Genomic DNA, 19,419 nt, shown 5'->3' on the forward strand with positions numbered 1-19,419 from the left:
GCTTCTGTTGTACCCTGCCAGAGCAACAAGGATTTAGGGAGCCCATCCTGACTGAGCTGTAAGTGGAGATGGTTCTGCTGACTGGGAGAAGACACCCAGCTCCACTGCCCTATTCTCACCTCTGCTTCCCCTTGTACCCCAGGAACAGAAACCAGTCACCTTTTTAACCCCAGGCCTCTGACTTGAATATGTGCAGGGAGAAGATTCAAGCATAACCAGAATTTTATCTAGTTACTACTCAAAAGTAAACCTGTGCCATTAAATGCAGGTTTGGATCTCATCAGAATCTGCTTCCTGCAAGGGTAGGCTCCAGCCATTTTTCATAGAATCATAGAATTGGCTGGGTTGGAAGGGACCTCAGAGATCATCAGGTCCAATCCTTGATCCACTCCCGCTGCAGTTCCCAGCCCATGGCACTGAGTGCCACATCCAGGCTCTTTTGAAATATCTCCAGACACAGAGAATCCACTACTTCCCTGGGCAGCCCATTCCAATGGCTGATCACCCTCTCCAGAAAGAAATTCTTTCTAATCTCCAACCTAAACCTCCCGTGGCACAACTTGAGACCCTGCCCTCTTGTCTTGCTGAGAGTTGCCTGGGAAAAGAGCCCAACCCCCCCTGGCTCCAACCTCCTTTCAGGGAGTTGTAGAAAGTGATGAGGTCTCCCCTGAGCCTCTTCCCCAGCCTCAACACCCCTCAACACCTCAGCCTCTCCTCATAGGATCTGTGCTCGAGTCCCTTCACCAGCCCAGTTGCCTCCTTTGGACCTGCTCCAGCACCTCAATCTCCTTCCTGAGCTGAGGGGCCCAGAACTGGACACAGGACTCAAGCTGTGGCCTCACCAGCGCTGAGTACAGGGGCAGAATCCCTTCCCTGGACCTGCTGGCCACGCTGTTCCTGATCCAGGCCAGGATGCCATTGGCCTTCTTGGCCACCTGGGCACACTGCTGGCTCCTGTTCAGCTTCCTGTCAATCCAGACTCCCCGGTCCCTTTCTGCCACTCTGTGCCCAGCCTGGAGCTCCCCATGGGGTTGTTGTGGCCAAAGTGCAGGACACAGCACTTGGCCGTGTTGAACCTCATCCCGTTGGAATCAGCCCAACTCTCCAGTCTGTCCAGGTCCCTCTGCAGAGCCCTCCTGCCTTCTAGCTGATCCACACTCCTCCCCAGCTTAGTATCATCTGCAAATTTGCTGGTGATGGACTCAATCCCCTCATCTAAATCATCAATGAAGATATTGAACAGAACTGGGCCCAACACTGATCCCTGGGGGACACCACTAGTGACCGGCCGCCATTTTGATGCAGCCCCATTCAGCACCACTCTCTGGGCCCGGCCCTCCAGCTGGGTTCAGCGCAGGGTGCCCCTGTCCAAGCTGCTGCCCCTGTCCAGTAGAGAATGGAGGTTTTCCCTGCCCCTCCTTTTGCTGTTGATGTATCTGTAGAAGGACTTTTTGTCACCCTTCACAGAGGTGGCAAGATTCAGTTTAAGTTGTGCCTTTGTCTCTCTAATTTTCTTTCTATACAACCTAACTATATTCCTAAATTCTTCTTGAGTAGTTAGTCCTTTTTTCCATAATCTGTATGCTCTTCATTACCCTACTTTCTTGATAAGGGGGCGACACACAGCACTGCCCAGAGGGATAGAAAGGGCTGCAACCCAGTGCCTTGAAGTCCTTTTTAATTGTCTTAGTACTTCTTCTGTTAATGTCATCACTGCCAGCCTGGACTACCAACAGTTGATAATAATTAGAGGGCCAGATTAGCTGGGGGAGTCTCCTACGAATATCCCTCACCTGGGCCCCAGGAAGGCAGCAGACCTCCCTGTGGGATGGGTCTGGTTGACATATAGGGCCCTCAGTTCCCCTCAGAAGGGAGTCACCAACTACAACTACCCTTCTTTTTTTTCTTTGTAGCTGTAGTTGTAACCTGTCTGGTAGACGGGGGGCAAACAGGAGACCTTCCAGACAGATCTTCTGCTTGTCTGTCCGTCCCCTGCCCGATTCTCTTGAGTCCAGGGCATCATATCTGTTCTCTAAGGGCACCTGGGGAGATGGTGGGGGTTGGGAGGGGATTCTTTTGCCCCTCCGATAAGGGATCTGTTTCCATTCCCTCCCATCCACCTGGTTTGCTCCAACTGCTTGATGGCAGTAGGGGCAGGGCTTCACCGTCTTCTTCTGGACTTCTTTTGGGTTTGAAAGAGTGTGACTCCACCAGTCAATTTCACTTTCACTGTCCCTAATACTTCTTAGTCTCTCTACCTCCTCCTTGAGCTCTACCACCAAGCATAGCAAGTCATTCACCTGCTCACATCGCACACAGACCCCACTCACACCGTCCTCTGATGCTAACACCAGGTGCTAACACTCTACACAGCCAGAGGCCTGAACAGCTATGTCCCTCTTGCTGTCCCTCTTAAGGGGTTCCGAGCATCTGTGTGCACACACCTTGCATTGTAACAGCACCAGGTTTTGCTTTTTTGGAGACCATTGCTCCTCCAAGAGACCTGGGAGGTGGCTTTGCCCCTCCTGCTTGTCCTGCCTGCGCGAACTGCCTCCCTAGCTGCCATGCTCCGTTCCTGTTTGCCTGCTCCTGTTCGCCGTGCTCCAGGTCACTGGCGCTCCTCGCAGCCCTTTCTATCCCTCTCAGCAGTGCTCAGTGTGGCCCCCTTAGTGTTCAGCTGATTGGCCTCACCTGAGGCCAGCAGCACAGGGTTGGGCAGTGCTTCGCAGCCCTTTCTATCCCTCTCGGCAGTGCTGGGTGCCGCCCCCTTATCAATCCACTCATTGGCCTCACCTGAGGCCAGCAGCAGAAAGCATTTTATTTTATTTATCTTTCCTTGCCAATTTCATGGAATTGCAGACAGAATTGTTTTGGTTGGTAAGGCCCTTAAAGATCATCAGTTCCAACCCTTTTGCAATGGGCAGGGACACCTCTCACTAGACCAGGTTGCTTCAAGCCCCGTCCAACCTGGCCTTTGAACACATCCCGGAGGAGGCATCTCTTCTTTATCAACATCTTCTCTGCTTCATAATTTTCCTGCATATCCTGGCTGGTGAAAATATATGCCCGCTCTACTTGGGTCATCTTTGAAGAGAGAAAGCTTCCTATTTCCCAGGACTAGAGAAGGCCACCTGGTTTCATGCAGCTCACCCAGCCTTGCCTGCATTGCAGGAGGTTTCAAGTACATAGTGCTGTGCTTGACCCTGGTACAACATTAGCTGGATTGGATGTCAAAGGAGAGCAGTAGGTTGGGAATTCTTTCAAGATTAATGGTAACTTTCATTTTAACTTAATTAAACTTTTCAATGTTTAAATCAAAATCCTCTTTCCCAAATAGGTGTATGTTATAAATAGCATCAATATAACTTCATGAAGCTTATATGCATGCTAATGTTTGTACCTTAATTTTTCTCTGTAAGAAGCAAGTCCCTTCTTTTTACTCATCAGGTCCTGCTGATTTAATTTCTGGGACTCATATGGATGTGTTGCATGGAACATACAAGAGCATACACACATATATATGATTGTGTTTGGTTTTAAATTTCCTGTACTGTCTTAATCAGCTGCAAGCTGGGCCACCTTGCAGGCAGGTACCCTTCCCTCTTCTGTTCTTACCACTGTGCATCTGGAACCCTCTGGGTGGAAGCAGGTGAGGTATTTCTTGCTCTCCCGTTGTACCTCACTTCCCCTCCCCTTGCTGTAGCTCTCTTTGCCACCAAATGTGGCAAACCGCCCCCACCCTCCCTGCCTGCATCCTCAGCTGGAGGTACAGCATCTGACCTAGGCTGTCATTCACACCCCTTTCCCCACAAACAGCATCTTCAGGGCTGACACTTAGACACATGCCTCTGTTCCTCTTGCTGTTAAATGCTATTTATTTATTTAAGCTATTCCTGGCTTAAGGAGAAATGGAGGCTTTGATTTCCATGGCTGCCAGACTTCTGGCTCATCCCGAATCACAATTAAAAGGCTTACAGATGCAGTAAACCCATCAACCTTCTTTTCCAGCTGGCATGAACAAAACATTCAGAATAGTTGATGTGTTTTGCAGACATGGAGCCCACTGGTCCCCCTGCAGTGTTATTCCAAAACCCATTAACAGAACAGGCAGGATTTTAACCTAAGTCCAGGACTTACAAAGCTGGTTGGCTTGGGGTACTGGGTTTGGTGGTGGAATCCCACTTGAAAATGGATGGGTATGTTCAAGAGAAGTTATTACAGTTAAAGTATACAAATCAAATGTCAGAATTCAGGTTGCTTTAACGTGATCCTGGTTTTGCACCTCTCTGTCACCACCACTTTTAGAGGTGGAGGTGCTTTTCATTAGGATGGTGCAAATATGCTACAATAAGCAGGAGATGTGATTTGTTAGGTGCTGTTCAAACAGACAGGAAGCAACAGCTTTCTGCACCAAAGACTTGACAGGAAAACCACATGAAGCAAACAGGAGCAGACTATGAATCCATGATCAGTTTTAAATAAATTGATTTTCTCTGTCCGTCATCCATTTTGTGAGTTCCTGCCAATTTTTTCCCCTCTTGCTGACCCAGCCAGCCTGACTTTGCTTGGCTCCCTTCCTCATTCCTGACATTTCCTATGATTAACCCATACTTTGTCAGTTGCCACCATCTGTGGCTGCAAGGCATTAATTACTCTTCCCCTTTTGCTTTGAACAGGCAGTGTGCAAGGTTTCATCAAGTTTTTCTTTCCAGCCTGTCCCACTGACACTGTCCAGTGTGTATTCCCACCAGTTACACAGCTGCAAGACCCCTTTCTCCAGAGCTTAATTTTGGGGCTTTCTCCACCTTGTCTTAAGCCCATGATTGCTTTAATATCTTAGCATTACTCCAACTTTTCCCCCTGATGCTTTAATAAGGGGGATTCTGTGTTATTCTCTGTTCTGCCCACCCTGTCAGACTGGGAGTGGTGCCTGGTGACCCTGTGGTTACTCTCATATAAGCACCACTGTGTACATCACCCTGCTCAGAGGAGGAGGGTTCTGTGTTCTGCCATGCATTGGTAGTGAGATCCCTTAGAGATCCAGATGCCAAAGTTGAGAAGGAGATGAGATTCTCTTGGTTTCAGTGAAAACTCCTGAGAAACCAGCCCACTTTGCTGAGGCTTGGGTTAAAAGGACTGGGTATATGCATCATCTGGGGCTGGGATGTTTGATCACATAATTGGGAAATCTAAAGCATTTCCACAGGATGTAATTTGCATAGAGAGCAGAACTGATGATCTTTGGTAAAAACAAGGCTGGACTTGCCTGAAATGGAGTGCTGACCCAAGTTCTGTAGAGCTGACAAGCATTATCAACTAAACTGCCCCTGATATTTGGGGCAAAGCAATTTGGCTGTCAGCTTAATGCCAGGAACTGGGGGTTTTCTGTACCAAATTGGGGGAAGAAATAAAACTGCTGGATCTAGAACTGTTTAGGTTGAGGGCACAGAGGAGCACATCCTCAACCACAGTTATGTGGGTGCCACAGGGGGCCAGGAAAAAGGTCTGCATGGCCTGAAAGACTGATTAAACTGTGGGTTTGGAGAAGAGTGAGGCTGTTGGGATTCCTGACATTTTCCAAGATTCATAACTGTTCAGCAAGTAGTATTTGGGAATTTCTTGCTCTTCTCCCATGTTCTCTGGCATGATAGCCTGCTGTGAAATTCCCTGAGGGCTGGGTGAGTAGTTGGAGCACCTGGGATATGCCAGACACTGGTGCAGGTCCATGACCTATGAGTGCTAAGTTAGGTGTCCTGCATCCCATGAGCTCAAATTCACACATAGGTGTGAATTATGGAATGGAAAGGATCATGAATGTTCTTCAAAACCCTTGGCTGGGCATCATGTTGGACCCAGTGTGCTCTGCTTCACCTGATGGGCTGTTGGAAGTTTTGGGTTGATTTTTAGCATGCTTGTTAGCAGTGGTCTGTGCCTCTGGTCTGTTTGGGAGAGGAACGTAGCTGGAACTGATTTCCCATTGGCAAAAAGGTAAACACTGCAATTCAGAAAGCAAATGCTTATTAGGAGAGGTAAATCTCATCAGTATTTCTCCCTGCTTCTCCCTTTTATTGTGGATGTCTGGATTAACCTTGGGCAAGTCCACTAAGAAATGTGTTGCCTCAGTTTCCCCACATGTCAAAGTAGGATAATATGTAGCTACCTTGCCAGGGCATTTGTTACACTTAATTAATATTGTAGTGTGTCCTTAGGTCTTCTGATAAAATGTCCTGTGTGAATGCTAAGTTATTTTTACTGATTGGATTGTTAATGAAATGTGCACATCTAAATGATTTATTGGCACTGGAGAACTTAATGCTTTAAAATATTAACATCAAGGTGGTTAAGTCAATTTTAAGCCTGTGTCATTCAGCTACTTAAAGACAGAAACTAATGGCACTGGGAGAGGAAGGGAAGCAGGAAACCAGACCAAGTGATGGCTCCTTTCATGGTGTTCTCTGTGGGATCCTGTGGGATCCTGTGTGATCCCAGGGTCTCAGCTCCAGTACTTGCCCCAAGGAAGCTACAGGCAGTATCAATGATGTGCTGAGCTTCAGAGATGTCACCTGGCAATGATCTCACTTGGCCCAACTTAAAAACTGTTTGTCAGCCTTCAGTGGAGTGTTTGAGTTCAGCATGGCAGCTGTGTGGTGGTAGCTCTTCTGTATCCAGAAAATGCATAAAAGAAGGTATGGGATGGGTTATGTCTAATCAGGCTGCTGATGTGGATCACTTTCTCCTAGTGAAAGCTCCTGGTCCAGCAGTGGTGGTTCCCCAGGCAATGCCATCATATTCCTATCTCTAACCACAAACCTCCTGCCTCCTTGTATTATTCTGTTTTCTATCTAGCCAGATGTTTGAGGTGAAGAGGGAATGAGCTGTAGCTGACAGCCCCATCAGAGGAACAGACAGACAGCACTAATGAGTTCAGGGACCTAGAAGTAGAGGGAGCCAAGAAGAGAAAAAGTCCTATGGGAGCAGATACAGTTGGTTGACTGGTGAACACTGGGACCAGAGAGGAAGGTCAGCCCATCATCCATTCCCTTTTTGAACCCAAGGAAGCTGTGCATGTTGGTGTTGGCACTGATGCCAGCATATTTGGAGGAAAAAGGGTTGGAAAGAAAGGGAAACTTTCTAATAAATAGGATATTCAAAGTTGGATTCACAAAGGAAGGGAGAATGGAGATGAGATGTATGTGGGGCTGTAGTAGAAGGGGCAGTCAAAACTCAACAATGTAGTGCTGAAAGTAGGGCTTTGATGAGAGATGCAATGCAAAAGACAGTAAGTGCAAATGTAAAAGCCCTGAAGGATGTGGGACAGATGGTTTAAGAAAGATGAAAGTGTCCTTGCACAAGCTAGGGAATTGCTGATTAAAGTGAGAAGAGGGATATTTAAAAGAGGGAACTGAGAAGTGTTTGGTTTGGTATAGTTGAGCTGAAAGAGAAAGCACTGACTTAGCAAAAAGGAGAAGAAGCAAAGAGGGATGGGGGAACATCATGTGGAATAAAGAGGCTTAAGAGAACCAAATGGGACTTTGCCCTTCACTGCAGCACAGGGAGAGTGTTTCCTATTAAAAAGGACTAATGAGCTGGGAAGTGCAGGACAGGAGATATTTTAGCATCTCTCAGGAGTTTCCCACCAGTGTCCATTCTTCCCCAGTGCAGCAATTGGGAGTGGTGGTTCAGGACTGGGCTGTGCAGCACTTGTGGTAGGCTGTGCTTGTAGGGTGGGCTGGGCTGTTTAATTCAGTTTCATCCTAAAAGGCTTTTTTCATATTACTCTGCTCTCTGTTTTCATCCTCCAGCCCCTGCTGGTTTGCAATTGGTCTGCACAAAATCAAGATCTAAGCCTAACAAATTTAGGTCACGTTTCTTGAATCCCCTCATGGAGATCAATGGCCATTTCTTCAGATCACACATCTGGGTGTCTGAGCAGCATTTGGAAGGAGGGAAGCATATGCAAGAGTGATAACCACAGTAATGATAGCACCCCAGGGCTTGAGTTTGCCATGGAGAGCACTGCTGGGGGAGGGTAGCATGACCTTGGTTTGGTAGAGATGGAATTCCTCACCTCCAGCAGGATGTACTGACCCAGTGCTACAAACAGGAGAAGAGAGAGGAGGAAAATTTATTAATGGTAGGAATGCCCCTGTACTCAGCCCTGGTGAGGCCACAGCTTGAGTCCTGTGTCCAGTTCTGGGCCCCTCAGTTCTGGAAGGAGATTGAGGTGCTGGAGCAGGTCCAAAGGAGGCAACTGGGCTGGTGAAGGGAATCCAGCACAGGTCCTATGAGGAGAGGCTGAGGGAGCTGGGGGTGTTGAGGCTGGAGAAGAGGAGGCTCAGGGGGGACCTCATCACTCTCTACAACTCCCTGAAAGGAGGTTGGAGCCGGGGGGGGTTGGGCTCTTTCCCAGGCAACTCTCAGCAAGACAAGAGGGCAGGGTCTCAAGTTGTGCCAGGGGAGGTTTAGGTTGGAGATTAGAAAGAATTTCTTTCTGGAGAGGGTGATCAGCCATTGGAATGGGCTGCCCAGGGAAGTAGTGGATTCTCTGTGTCTGGAGATATTTCAAAAGAGCCTGGATGTGGCACTCAGTGCCATGGGCTGGGAACTGCAGCAGTAGTGGATCAAGGGTTGGACTTAATGATCTCTGAGGTCCCTTCCAACCCAACCAATTTTATGATTCTATGAATGCAGGGCTTGGGCTGTGCAGTTGTCAAGTGATGGTGCAGCATTGCATCATGTACCATTGCCAAATGAATATTTGGAAGCTTTTAAGTATTCAGAGAATAGATGCCAAAAGTTGTTTGCACTAAACTAATGCCTCACCATTTCCTGGGGTTTTGCAATATTGATGCTGATGTGTTGGATGTTTATGTATATGCTTTTTGTAGGCTTACTGCATGCTATATTTATATACTGCTGCTGCTTTGTTCAAGGCCTGGAGCATATTGTTTATGGGGAATGTCTGAAATCCCAGGATATACAACCATGGGAACAAGTAGCTTTAGAGACCTTGTCGTGGCTCAGTGGGCAGTGGAGCTCAATATTCCCACAGAGAGTACAAGGCTCACCCTTTAATGCCAACATAATTTGGCTTTAACTTATGTCTCCCAACCTTGCAACAGCTGTTAGAGGTGTGTGCTTTGCTTTGCAGTAGATGCAGAATAATAAGCATCTGACAAGTTATTCTCATCTTGAATTCAAAATAAATTAGGTGTTCATCCAAACCAGTTTTGTTTCGTAATGACTAAATTACAGAGATGGACACCTATAATATATCAACAGTTCCCAGTGTGGGCTTTGCTGGCTGACTCTCCTGCCATGCAAAGCTTGCTTTGCCCTTTTCCCATCAATCTCATTGGCCTCCATTTTCATCTTGAATTCAGAAGGCAGCACAGAAAGGAGCAAATCATTGCCTGTCTGTGTGCAGCACCATCCATGTGTGTTCTTCTCTTTTCTTCCAGCCTGGTCTTGGGATTCATTTTTGATCTTGTTTTCTTGAGAGCTACATGTTGGAAAGAAAGGTCATGCTAGGAAAAAGTGTTGTCTCACTTGGCTGAGAGACAGCTTACTGCTTATTTGAGTGTGCTCTTAGTGCAAGCCTTGGGCTGCTTTCTTCTGAGCTCCTGTGTGCTATGAATGCAGTGACCTAGGTGCATTTGAGAGAAAATTAACTTCTCATCGCACAGCAGCATCTTGTGCTGAGTTTGGTCTGAAGAGGAGTAGAAAACTGCTTTAAGTGCAAAATCCCCCCCAAAAAAGACATCTTCTTGAGAGAGAAGGAAAGAGAAATGTATTCACATATTGAGAGTCGTGGTGAGAAAATAACAGATGTGAAAGTGTCAGAAAAAAAACTTGACAAAAGCATCCCTGGTACAGAGATTAAAATCTGGAATTGCAGAAAAATGAGGGGAGGGATTCAAGGAGATGTTGGATTTCTACCTGCACCCTCTTCTTAGTGAGTTGCACTTCAAGTTGTACAGAAGCTGCAAAGTGAGTGACACAGGATGATGAAAACACCAATACCTTTGAAGGCTTTTTTCCCCTTTATAGGGTGCCTCTCAGTTCTGATGCAAGAGGAAACAATACGTATGTGGGTATGATTGCAGACAAGTCTTAAGTATCTTTATTATGTTGTGTGGGTGTAATTGTGTAGCATTTATAAACTTCAAAGCCAAAAGATTCTGTATTTGCAGCTGCAGCTAGAAAGAACAGCTGAGACCTTGTTTTTTCAGATATATTGAGTTGTTGCTGGGGTTTTTTTGGCCCAGATCAGTGTTAGGAGGCTTTATCTCTGTGTGTACAAAGGATTTACCTTCAGAATGAGATAAAAATGCAGGTTTTAAGGATTAAAAGACATGGTTTAGGCATGCCTGTTCTGTTCCAGGTTTAAAACTTAAGGAATTGGGTGTGACTGCTCCTGAAATGTCTCAGCATGACATCTTTTTGTATGCAAGATCTTGTTCTTTAAAGAAGTGCTCAGTTTAAAGGAGTAATTATTTTCTGCTTGGGCCTGATGTTCACAGTATAGACAATATTCCCTCAAAAACTGGTCAGGAGGGTTTAATGTTAGGTGAATGGGATGTCATATAAAGGAAATTTTAGCCTCCTAGGAGACAGTGAGTTGTGCAGCACTCTTAAACCACCCCACCATTGAAAATAACAAATGTATCATGGATAAAAAGAAAGAAAATTCTGCATGCAGCACATGATTCTTCTGGGAGGAGATCTAATCTTGCAGTTTAGCTTTCAAAAACCTCTTGATTTTTTTTTTTTTTTTCTACACTGGAGCTTCATCATGTTTTCTAGGTTAGAATTTGTAATTTTCTTCCAAAAACAAAAGCTGACTCAAGTCATACAAGAAAACAACCAGATCTCAGTGGGATTGGCATGAAAAGCCATTAGAATCTGCTAATTACAAGATGAAGGGCAGCCAAGCAGTGGTGAACTCCTTGGTGAACTCCTTTCTCACATCTTGATGTATCAAAAGGTTTCACACGTGATGTTGATGGGAGAAGTTTCGGGGAATTATGTCTTGGTCCTAAAAATCCATCACCTGAGTAATAGTTTTCATCCTCAGTAAGGACAGAGGAGCTTTACTTCTAAGGACCTTTCTTTATGAACAGCAGGAGATTTAGTTCAGCTATGTACTTCTATTCTGCCTACAAATAATGTAAGACAATTGCCACTTGAGTGCAAGCTTTCTCACCCAGTATATTTTCCCATTGTATCAACAACTCTGCTTTATTAGGCTCCTGTTCCTTTTGAGTAACCATTCAGGGTTCACTGGCAGCAAATCTGTCTGCATGAAAGGGAATTGCTGACAAACCAACCATTCCTTAGCAAAAACGTCTGCTGGGGTGGGAAGGTGAGAAGTTGTTAATTTTAAATAAGATCTTATAAGAATCCTAACTGTGAATCCATAGAACCAACCTAGCTGAAAATCCAGAAAATTCACTTACCTCAGTGACAACTGTACTGGAAGTTTGAGGCAAATGTGTTTTATTTATGCTGAGAAGGGGAGATAATGAAGGTGCACAGACTTCACGGCCTGTAATTATTTATGATGTGGTTAAAGTCCCAAATAAGATTTTCAGTGCTTCTCATATGCACATATAACTTGGGGACAGATCTTGCTTCACTGCTCATCTCTTTATAATCCTAAGGTACAGTTTTTGTCCAGTTGCATCATTGCTGTTGCTGTAGAAGTTAAAGTGGAGAGCAAAAGGAGGAAGCAAGTCCATGGTGTAGGATTTCTCCTTTAGCTAAACTTCCTTTCTTCCTCAGCATGGGCTTCCTGGGGAACACAACTGGCTAAGTTCATTTACAGGTTGGTTTTGTTGGGTTAGTAACCCAGAGGGGGGAGTTGCTGTCTCTTTATGTTGGCTTAGGTGGGCAAAGCTGGAGTTGTTACCTGTTCACTGCAGTTCCCAGCCTCCAAGTACTCTGACTCTGCTCCTGGGCAGATCAGCTTTAGCAAAACTAATGCATTTATAAGCTATAAAAGTGTAGGTTGTATTCACATTTCACTGTCCTATTTCACTTCCAACAGGGGGACAGAGGTGTTTCAAAGTTGATGTTGACACTCCTCCTCTTGTATAGACCATTTCCTTCTGCAGGAGCTTCTGAATTTCACATTAAGGCTTGATGTATGTGGGATAAAAGAGGAGGAATGGTCTCCTGAAGGATTGTATTAAAAGGAAAAAAAGAAAAAAAAAGTGCTAGTGATTTGTGCTCATCTTTTGAGCCCCTTTGGGACAATCTCTCTATTTTGTATCAGGAAAGGAAGACAATAAAACACACTGATTTTTCAGGAGCCCACCAAACAGAGGGACACTTAACTCCTGCAGCACTGGGGCTTCAAGGGGGCATCTGCACTGCCTCTTCTTGAGCACAGAGGGATGCCAGGGAGCAGCCTTGCAGTTCCTGGGAGGATGGATTTGCAGCTTATCTAGAGGGTCTGTCTGGAGCTTTTGCTCGCTCTGCAGGGTTGAGCTGCTTGAATATCAGTGTGCATCTTTCCAAGAAGATGTGCCTGTGGTTTTAAGAGCTATCTGGGGTGATGTTCATTTAGCCAAGTGCTTTTTTGCACAAAGATGTAAAGAGTGGAAGAGCTCCAACCTCAGCTCTTTTCCTTCCTATCACGCTAGAGCAGCTTCAGCAGTCTTCAATTCTTCAGCTGAGTTTCTTCAAGCTTTGCCAAACATCCAAAGTTCTTCTGATTCTCTTAATGCTGACTGCTCTTGAATGAATGCCAGCAGTCAGCCAGACTTTCCCTCTCCATTCCTTCCTTCCACCTACAAATTGCTTCCCCAGGGCCATCCAAACACAGGGCTTGTCTAGGAGAGAAGGAAATCAGTGTGCTTCAAAACCCAGCTGTCACCTGGTGAATAATTCCTTCAAATGATGAATGTTGTGGGTAGCTCATGTACTCAGGAAAGTTCTAAATTTCATTTTGGTTTTCTTTGCCATCAGGAATATGCTGGAAGAATTTTGGCATAATTAAGAGTCTTCAGAGCCCAAGGGCAAATGCCCCAAAGTTGGGTCAACCAGTTGTGTTCATCAAGTGTCCCTTCCAAGAAAGGGGATGTGTTAGGTTCAGGACAGAGGTCCTTCTGTCTGATCTGTCTTTGCTCTCAGGACTGATTTATAGCTTAATTTTGCATTATCCCTACCTCTCTGTGGATATGTGCTCAGTCTATGGGCAAAGACAAAGATTTGTGGTGGAGTCAAGCCTTTCCCAGTGCCAAGGAATTGTCCTTCAGACTTCCCATAATACTTCTCTGCAGTCAAGGAAAAAGCTGGCATGTGTGGAAGGCTTTTCATAAGTCTGGGCTTCAGCTCTGAAATATCTTAGAGCAGTTCTGGACCTGCACATAATTAATCTTCCCTAAGTCCTGAGATGCACCTACATTTGTCAATTAATCCTTCTAAATTCATATGCAATGCCAAGAGACAAGGAAATGCACACTTCTGTCATCCCAGGGCCTTGCTCTTTTTTGTTGACTTTACAGGAGTAAAATTTTTAAGCTGTCTCCAGTCAATTTTATGGCTGTCCCTGCCTGGAGATGTCACCTTATCTCATCTCTGAGGACCTGAGTGCACATTTGATCAGGTTCCAGTCAGTGGCTTTCCAGCAGGGTGCAGTAATATTTGAGATCAGCAGCCTGTGTGGAATAAAATGCTGTTGCTTGCCATGTAGCAAGCTCTCATCTCTGGATTTTTTTTTTCTGTTTGTTCATTTTTTTTCTTTCTTCAGTCTTATTTTAGCAAATGATTCCAGGTCCTCCCCCCATAGAAGGAGGTGGATGCATAGCAGAATCATTTTAATAACTGAGCCCTTCAAAGCAGGATCAGAAAGTTGGGTTGGGTCTCCAAGATAGCCTCTGCTTTGAGAGTTTCTGGCTCTTGCAGACAACAGTTTGGGAACCTCCAGCCTTTCAACCTTCTCACCCTGCGTGGAAAACACCAAGTGGTTATGGTCAAGTAGAATATGGTGAGGATGGTGGTGCCCTGTTCTTCATGGTGGCACAGATACTCATAGTGGTGCAGTGGGGGAAATGAGGATGCTCCCAGTGAAGTGGTCATGATAGAGTCATCTTTTGAGGATGTGGTGACTCCATTAATACAAGCCCTGGCAAAAGGATTGGTTCAGTGTGCATGGGGCTGTCAGAAATTACAAATCTAGAGATCTAAGCAGCTTCACAACTTGCTGAAGTGTTTGTGGTGTTGACTATATTGGCTGCTTTACAGGCAACGTGAAATCGTTTCTTTAGAGGATTAGAAGCAAGTTAACTTAGCTGTGTTCCTGGGGAAGCAGTGCTAGAGTGGCTTAACAAGCAAGTCAGTGTTTGTTCAAGGACAGATTTGGTGTTAATTTTGCTGCTGTCTGCTCTTGTTTGCAGCAGAGCAGTGATTAGCTCAGACCCTGTTAAAAAAAAACAAAACAAACCCAAACCAAACAAACAACCCAGTGGCTTCTGGAGAACAAGGGAGTGCAAGTAAATTACCCTCTGGCATTTTCATTTTATTGGGCAAGTAAAACTCTTCATTGAACCAGAGTTCATTTACATTGGTGCCCCAACAGACTGAGCAGTGGGATGAATTACCAGTCATTCCCAGTGCCAGCAGGAAGCATTCAGATCCCACAGCATCAGTACTCAGGGGTTCAGGTCTCTTGCACTTGATAGCTGCCAGTCCATCACTTTTGCCTCCAAAATCCCATCAGGCATCCCAGTCCCTGTTTTAGCCACTGAATCACATTTATATCTGCATTCCCCCTGGTGGGTTTCAGTTCTTATGCTGTTAACCAGAAGCTGAGCAGTTCATGAGATTAGACTCTTTTAGCCACCAAATTAATGGGAAATTGGAGTATAATGCTTCCTTTGAGGATATGCTTTCTTTTCAGGAGCTTTGACTGGGAGGATCATTGGTGAGATAATATCAGGAGTCTTAACCTAATCCCCTAATGATGGTACCAGGGGTGCCCAAATCTATCTGGAACAATTATCCTGGTGGTCGACCACAAGGCTGCTCTTACTGCTAAGTGGATTTCTGCATTGGAAAGGATTTTTTCTCCCTTTGCTTCAAAGCTGGTGGCTGTGCAAAGCCTGGAACCTCGTGGTGAGGCAGCACTTTGGCCCTGTTGGGGTGGGTCGAGCTCCCTTTCCACTCCTTTTGGAGCAGGGAGGATTCTAGTCACTGGCTTTATTAAAATTGCATGTGCTAAGTGCTGGGATACTTACAGCAAGCTTGAGGCAGTAGTGAGAGGGCTGGAAAAATGTCTGAGAAAGGGTATCAGCTGTTTTTAGAGAAAACTGTTGGCAGTGAATGGTTTGGTGCCACAATTCCCAGCACAGGGCTGGATATGGGACACCACTCTGGGACCAGCAGGTCAAGCTCAGCATCTCCAGGGCTCCTGCCCACGCCCCAGTGCTCAGATGGGTTTGGGTTGTTGGCACCATGGGATTTCCAGTGGGATTTCTAGTTTTAGTTTGGGAGGGTGAGCCTGCACTTGGCTGGTGGCATCAGGAAGAGGATCAAAGAGTGGAGATTCTCTTCCCCTGGTTTTTGGCTAGGGTTGCCTGGCTGATGAAGCAGCCCATGAATTTCCTGACAGCGAGGAGATCTCCAAAGGCAACTCCATGTGATGGGAGGCAGTGAGCTGCTCTCTATCTTCCTTAATAAAGCAGGGCTGAAGCACTCATTTTATTTTCCCTTCCAAACCAGGTGCATCTGCCACTGCCCTCTAATCTCTTCTTTGGTTGTCTTGTCTGAAACTTCTTGGCTGTGTGAGGTGGTGTGTGGCCTCAGAGAGGCTTTGTCATGGTGATTAGTCAGTTAAGGTGCTTGAAACCTTTGTCCATACACTGCTGAAAGATGAAAATTAATTATTATTATTGTAGTAATATTATTAGTAGTAGTATCATCATCATCATTATTATTATTATTGTCTGCCCACTTCACAGGGAGACTGTGAGGATTAACTCATGTTTGTAAATTCCTTTGGAGATTGAAAGCTCCATGCAAGCACTCAGGATTATTGCTTTCTAATTCTTTAAGGTAATATGACTTCCAAAAGGACTTACAGCCTCAGAAGCATCTTGGAAATGGGAAGTTAAGTCTGTTTGAAATTAGATGTACTTCTGATGTTTAAGATAAAAACAACTGCTTCTGCTCTGCTGCTGCTTCCAAAAATTTTTAAAAAAACAAAAGAAAACAAAACCAGCAATGACAGATTGTGATAGTCTCTCCTTTTTTTCCAGGAATCCAATGTGCTGATTGCTGCTAACAGTCAGGGTACAATTAAGGTAAGTTATTTCATGCATCTCCTCTTTAAACACTTGGATGTGTTAGTGAAGAGCAAGGTCAGAGAAACTGTAAAGCCAGGAGGAACTATCAGAGGTGGTGATCCCAAGTGCAGAAGTTTGTAATTTAGATGATGCATTTGCTCCTGGTGTGTGGCAGAGTGAGCAGAACAGTCTGGGAGACTTTTAATTCAAGACATATAGAAAAGACTTTGTCCATCTTTGTGTCTATCAAACAGCCAAGCAAAACCCAAACCCAAGCTGGTGCTGATCCAGGTCTGACCCACCCCAAATTGCACACACTGGCCTTGGCTTCCACTGTGCTTTTGGGGTTTGGTGTTTAATGCCACAAGCTTGTAGCCCAGGCAGCTCTCTGGTAAAGGGGTTTCCTTGCTGTTTGCAAAGCCACAGGCAAGGTTGTCACTCTTAGGAAGCTGAGGTCCCCATCCTGATTGCTTCTCACATCCCTGCAAGTCTTTGGAGGCAGGCCAGAATTGCTGGTCTTGAACAGGCCTGGAAAAATCACCAAAAAAAAAGCAAGGATGGGTTGAGACCCAAGTAGTGTGTGACTGAAAGATTCTATTATTTATTTTATTTATTTTATTTATTTTTTCCCCTGCTCTTGCAGCACATGATGCTGTAGCCTCTCCCTCACAGGCAATTTATTTACCAGGCTGTGAAACTGATTGTTTATTTCTTTGGTCACTTCCTTCTTTGTACAAAGGGCAAAGCACACAGATGCTTTTGGGATGTTGAAGTGAATCCAGGAGCAACTGGAGGGTGATTAAAGTGCATTTTGCTTGTTAGTAGGAGAAGGTGGACAGAGGAATGTGCAGGCAGCCAGGGCTGTTGGAACTCTGGTATTTCCATTTGGCTTTGGCAACGTGCAGGGGGAGGGTGGGATGGTCTGGGAAGGGACTGGATTTGCACAAACCCACTCCAGTCTGGGGGTGGATGCTCTGCCAGCATCCACGTCAGTGTGTGCAGACAGACATCAAAATTGGGATCCTTTCCAAGCACTTATTCCATTTGTGTGATTTTCTTCTGTGCTGGTAACTAAAGGGAAGGGGGTGAGGACAGAAGGGTCAGTCCTGTCCTAGTGATGTAGGAGATAATGAATGTCAGAAATTGCTGTTCTAACTTTCTCATCTTCCCTACTAATCAGGTACTGGAGCTGGTATGAAGGGTTTTCTCTCAAGGCATGAGGTACTTGGTCCTGCTGATATGCTACAGTATTCATCTGGGATCCTCAGCAGGACAAGAAACCGAAAACACCTTGATCTTCCTCCCCCAAACCATCATGTTTGGGTTTTTTTTCCACTTATGGACTTCCTAGGATGTTCTGAGACACTGGAAACACCAGTGAACTGTTTACCATCAACATAAACTCCACAGACTTTGCTGCTGCTGGTGGTGGTGGTATGGTTGTCTAATTTTTATGATAGGAAAACAAAATCTTAAATAAAACAGAAAAGGAATAATAAAATTTATTGAGCCACAAGCTGAAGCTAGAAGATTCTCTCTTGTTGCATATGGGAACAGATTCACTTGGGAAGGGAGCTTACAGGACCACACAGGGCTGTCCTCACTTGCACATCTGGTTACTTTCATCTGGACTGATTCTTCATCCCCAGTGGAAAAAAAGTCTCTTAAGTCTCTTACATGGACATGCAAGGAATCTGCTTTGAGTTCCCATAAGGATATGGTTAAGTTGTTCCTTTTTTTTTTTTTTTTTTTTTTTTTTTTTTTTTTTTTTTAGGATGCATTAAAGGTTGAGAAGTGTCACCCAGGTTGACACCTCTGGAGACTGATGTCTTCTGGTCATCAAGAAGGACATCTGCCCTTTCCTCCTCTCCTTATGTGCCCTGCCTCTAACTAGAGGGGCAGCTCCAAAGGAGAGGATTAAATTGTCCCTCTGTCCAGGTGGGCCTGGGTCTCTCTGCCACCTGCCAGCAGCGATGTGCTGAGATGAGGTGACCTGGACTGACCTTGCCAAGATGTTGTGAGAGAACCATCACCCTGCAAGCCCTGCTTTTGACTATCTCAGCTAGAGGAGGAAGCTTCTAGATCCAGTTACCAAAGCCTTGCACCACCGAATCACTCCTGTGGTCTGGTTTGTGTTTTCCCATCTCTGCCCAGCAGGGCAGCCAAGCACTTGGAATGTTGTCAGAAGAGGGGATGGAGTTGGGTAGTGCTGTGTTTCAGAGCCATGATATAAGTAGCCTTATTTTTAATGGTCATGCATACACTTAATTGTACATACAGAGGGGGAATAAACCATGATGCTGAAAGTTGTTGTTGCTTTGTGGACAGGGCAGAGGGAGGGGAGGGGTAAGGAGGTGGAAATGGACTTCAGAAGGAGCAGTTGTGCTGAGCTCTTGGGATTGCTGCCAGAATTCCTTAAGCTGAGCAGTGGCACTGGAGGGTGCAGCAGCTTTTCCTGGCTGTGGGTGGCAAAGGTGCAGTGTGTGTGATGCTCTCTGTAGGAGGTGGTTTGCAAACAGTCTCTCTGTGTTCATTGCAGCAACACCTCCTTCTGAGGCTGCTGCAGGGACTTCAGCAAAGCAAAGCAAGGCCCTGCTGCAGTCTTGGGTCACTTGTCCAAGGAGCCACAACTGGTGGTGGCATGGGAAAGGTGTCTCCAAGTGTTAAAAGTCTGATTCTTATCTTCACAGATGGGTAGTGAGGTCTTTTGACATCCCTGGGTGACAAGATGGAAGAGAAAACCAAGAGTGCTCTTGGGGGGTACAAAGAAGAAGGGATGAAGCCTGACAGCTGAGTTGGGGCAGATCCTGTCCTGATTCAACACTGGTAATTTATTGTCCAAGCTGCTGCCATGGGTGCTGTTGTACCCTTATTTCATGCCACCTTGGTGGCAAGTCACCTCATTCCTTCTCCCCCTTGAAGCTCCTTTGGGGTTTAAATTGAAACCACTCTTGACAAAGCTGCAATCTTAAAAACAGAAGAAGAAAAAACAAACCTACTATTTTGAATGCAGCAAGGTTACTCCATGAATTAAATGGGGAAAACAATTTAACATCAGCTGCCTTTATCAGTTTTCATTCTGTTTCAATCGAGATAAAATGCAAATGTGGTGTCTGGCCCTAATTAGAAA

At 45.5% G+C, this 19,419-nt stretch overlaps 1 protein-coding gene across 3 annotated transcripts in view; it reads left to right on the plus strand.

Annotated features, from left to right (window-relative positions):
• COP1 (COP1 E3 ubiquitin ligase) overlaps nucleotides 1-18,032 on the plus strand; it is a 127,214-nt gene extending 109,182 nt beyond the window's left edge. For all 3 annotated transcript variants that reach the window (XM_030455512.1, XM_030455513.1, XM_030455514.1), the window contains 2 exons: nucleotides 16,263-16,307; nucleotides 17,470-18,032. In XM_030455512.1, coding sequence (XP_030311372.1) covers nucleotides 16,263-16,307; nucleotides 17,470-17,487 — 63 coding nt within the window. In that variant the 3' untranslated portion in view covers nucleotides 17,488-18,032. The remainder of the gene's footprint in view (nucleotides 1-16,262; nucleotides 16,308-17,469) is intronic.
• Nucleotides 18,033-19,419: the final 1,387 nt, after the last annotated feature.

Source organism: Calypte anna, chromosome 8 (genome assembly GCF_003957555.1).
Source record: "Calypte anna isolate BGI_N300 chromosome 8, bCalAnn1_v1.p, whole genome shotgun sequence".
NCBI lineage: Eukaryota > Metazoa > Chordata > Aves > Apodiformes > Trochilidae > Calypte > Calypte anna.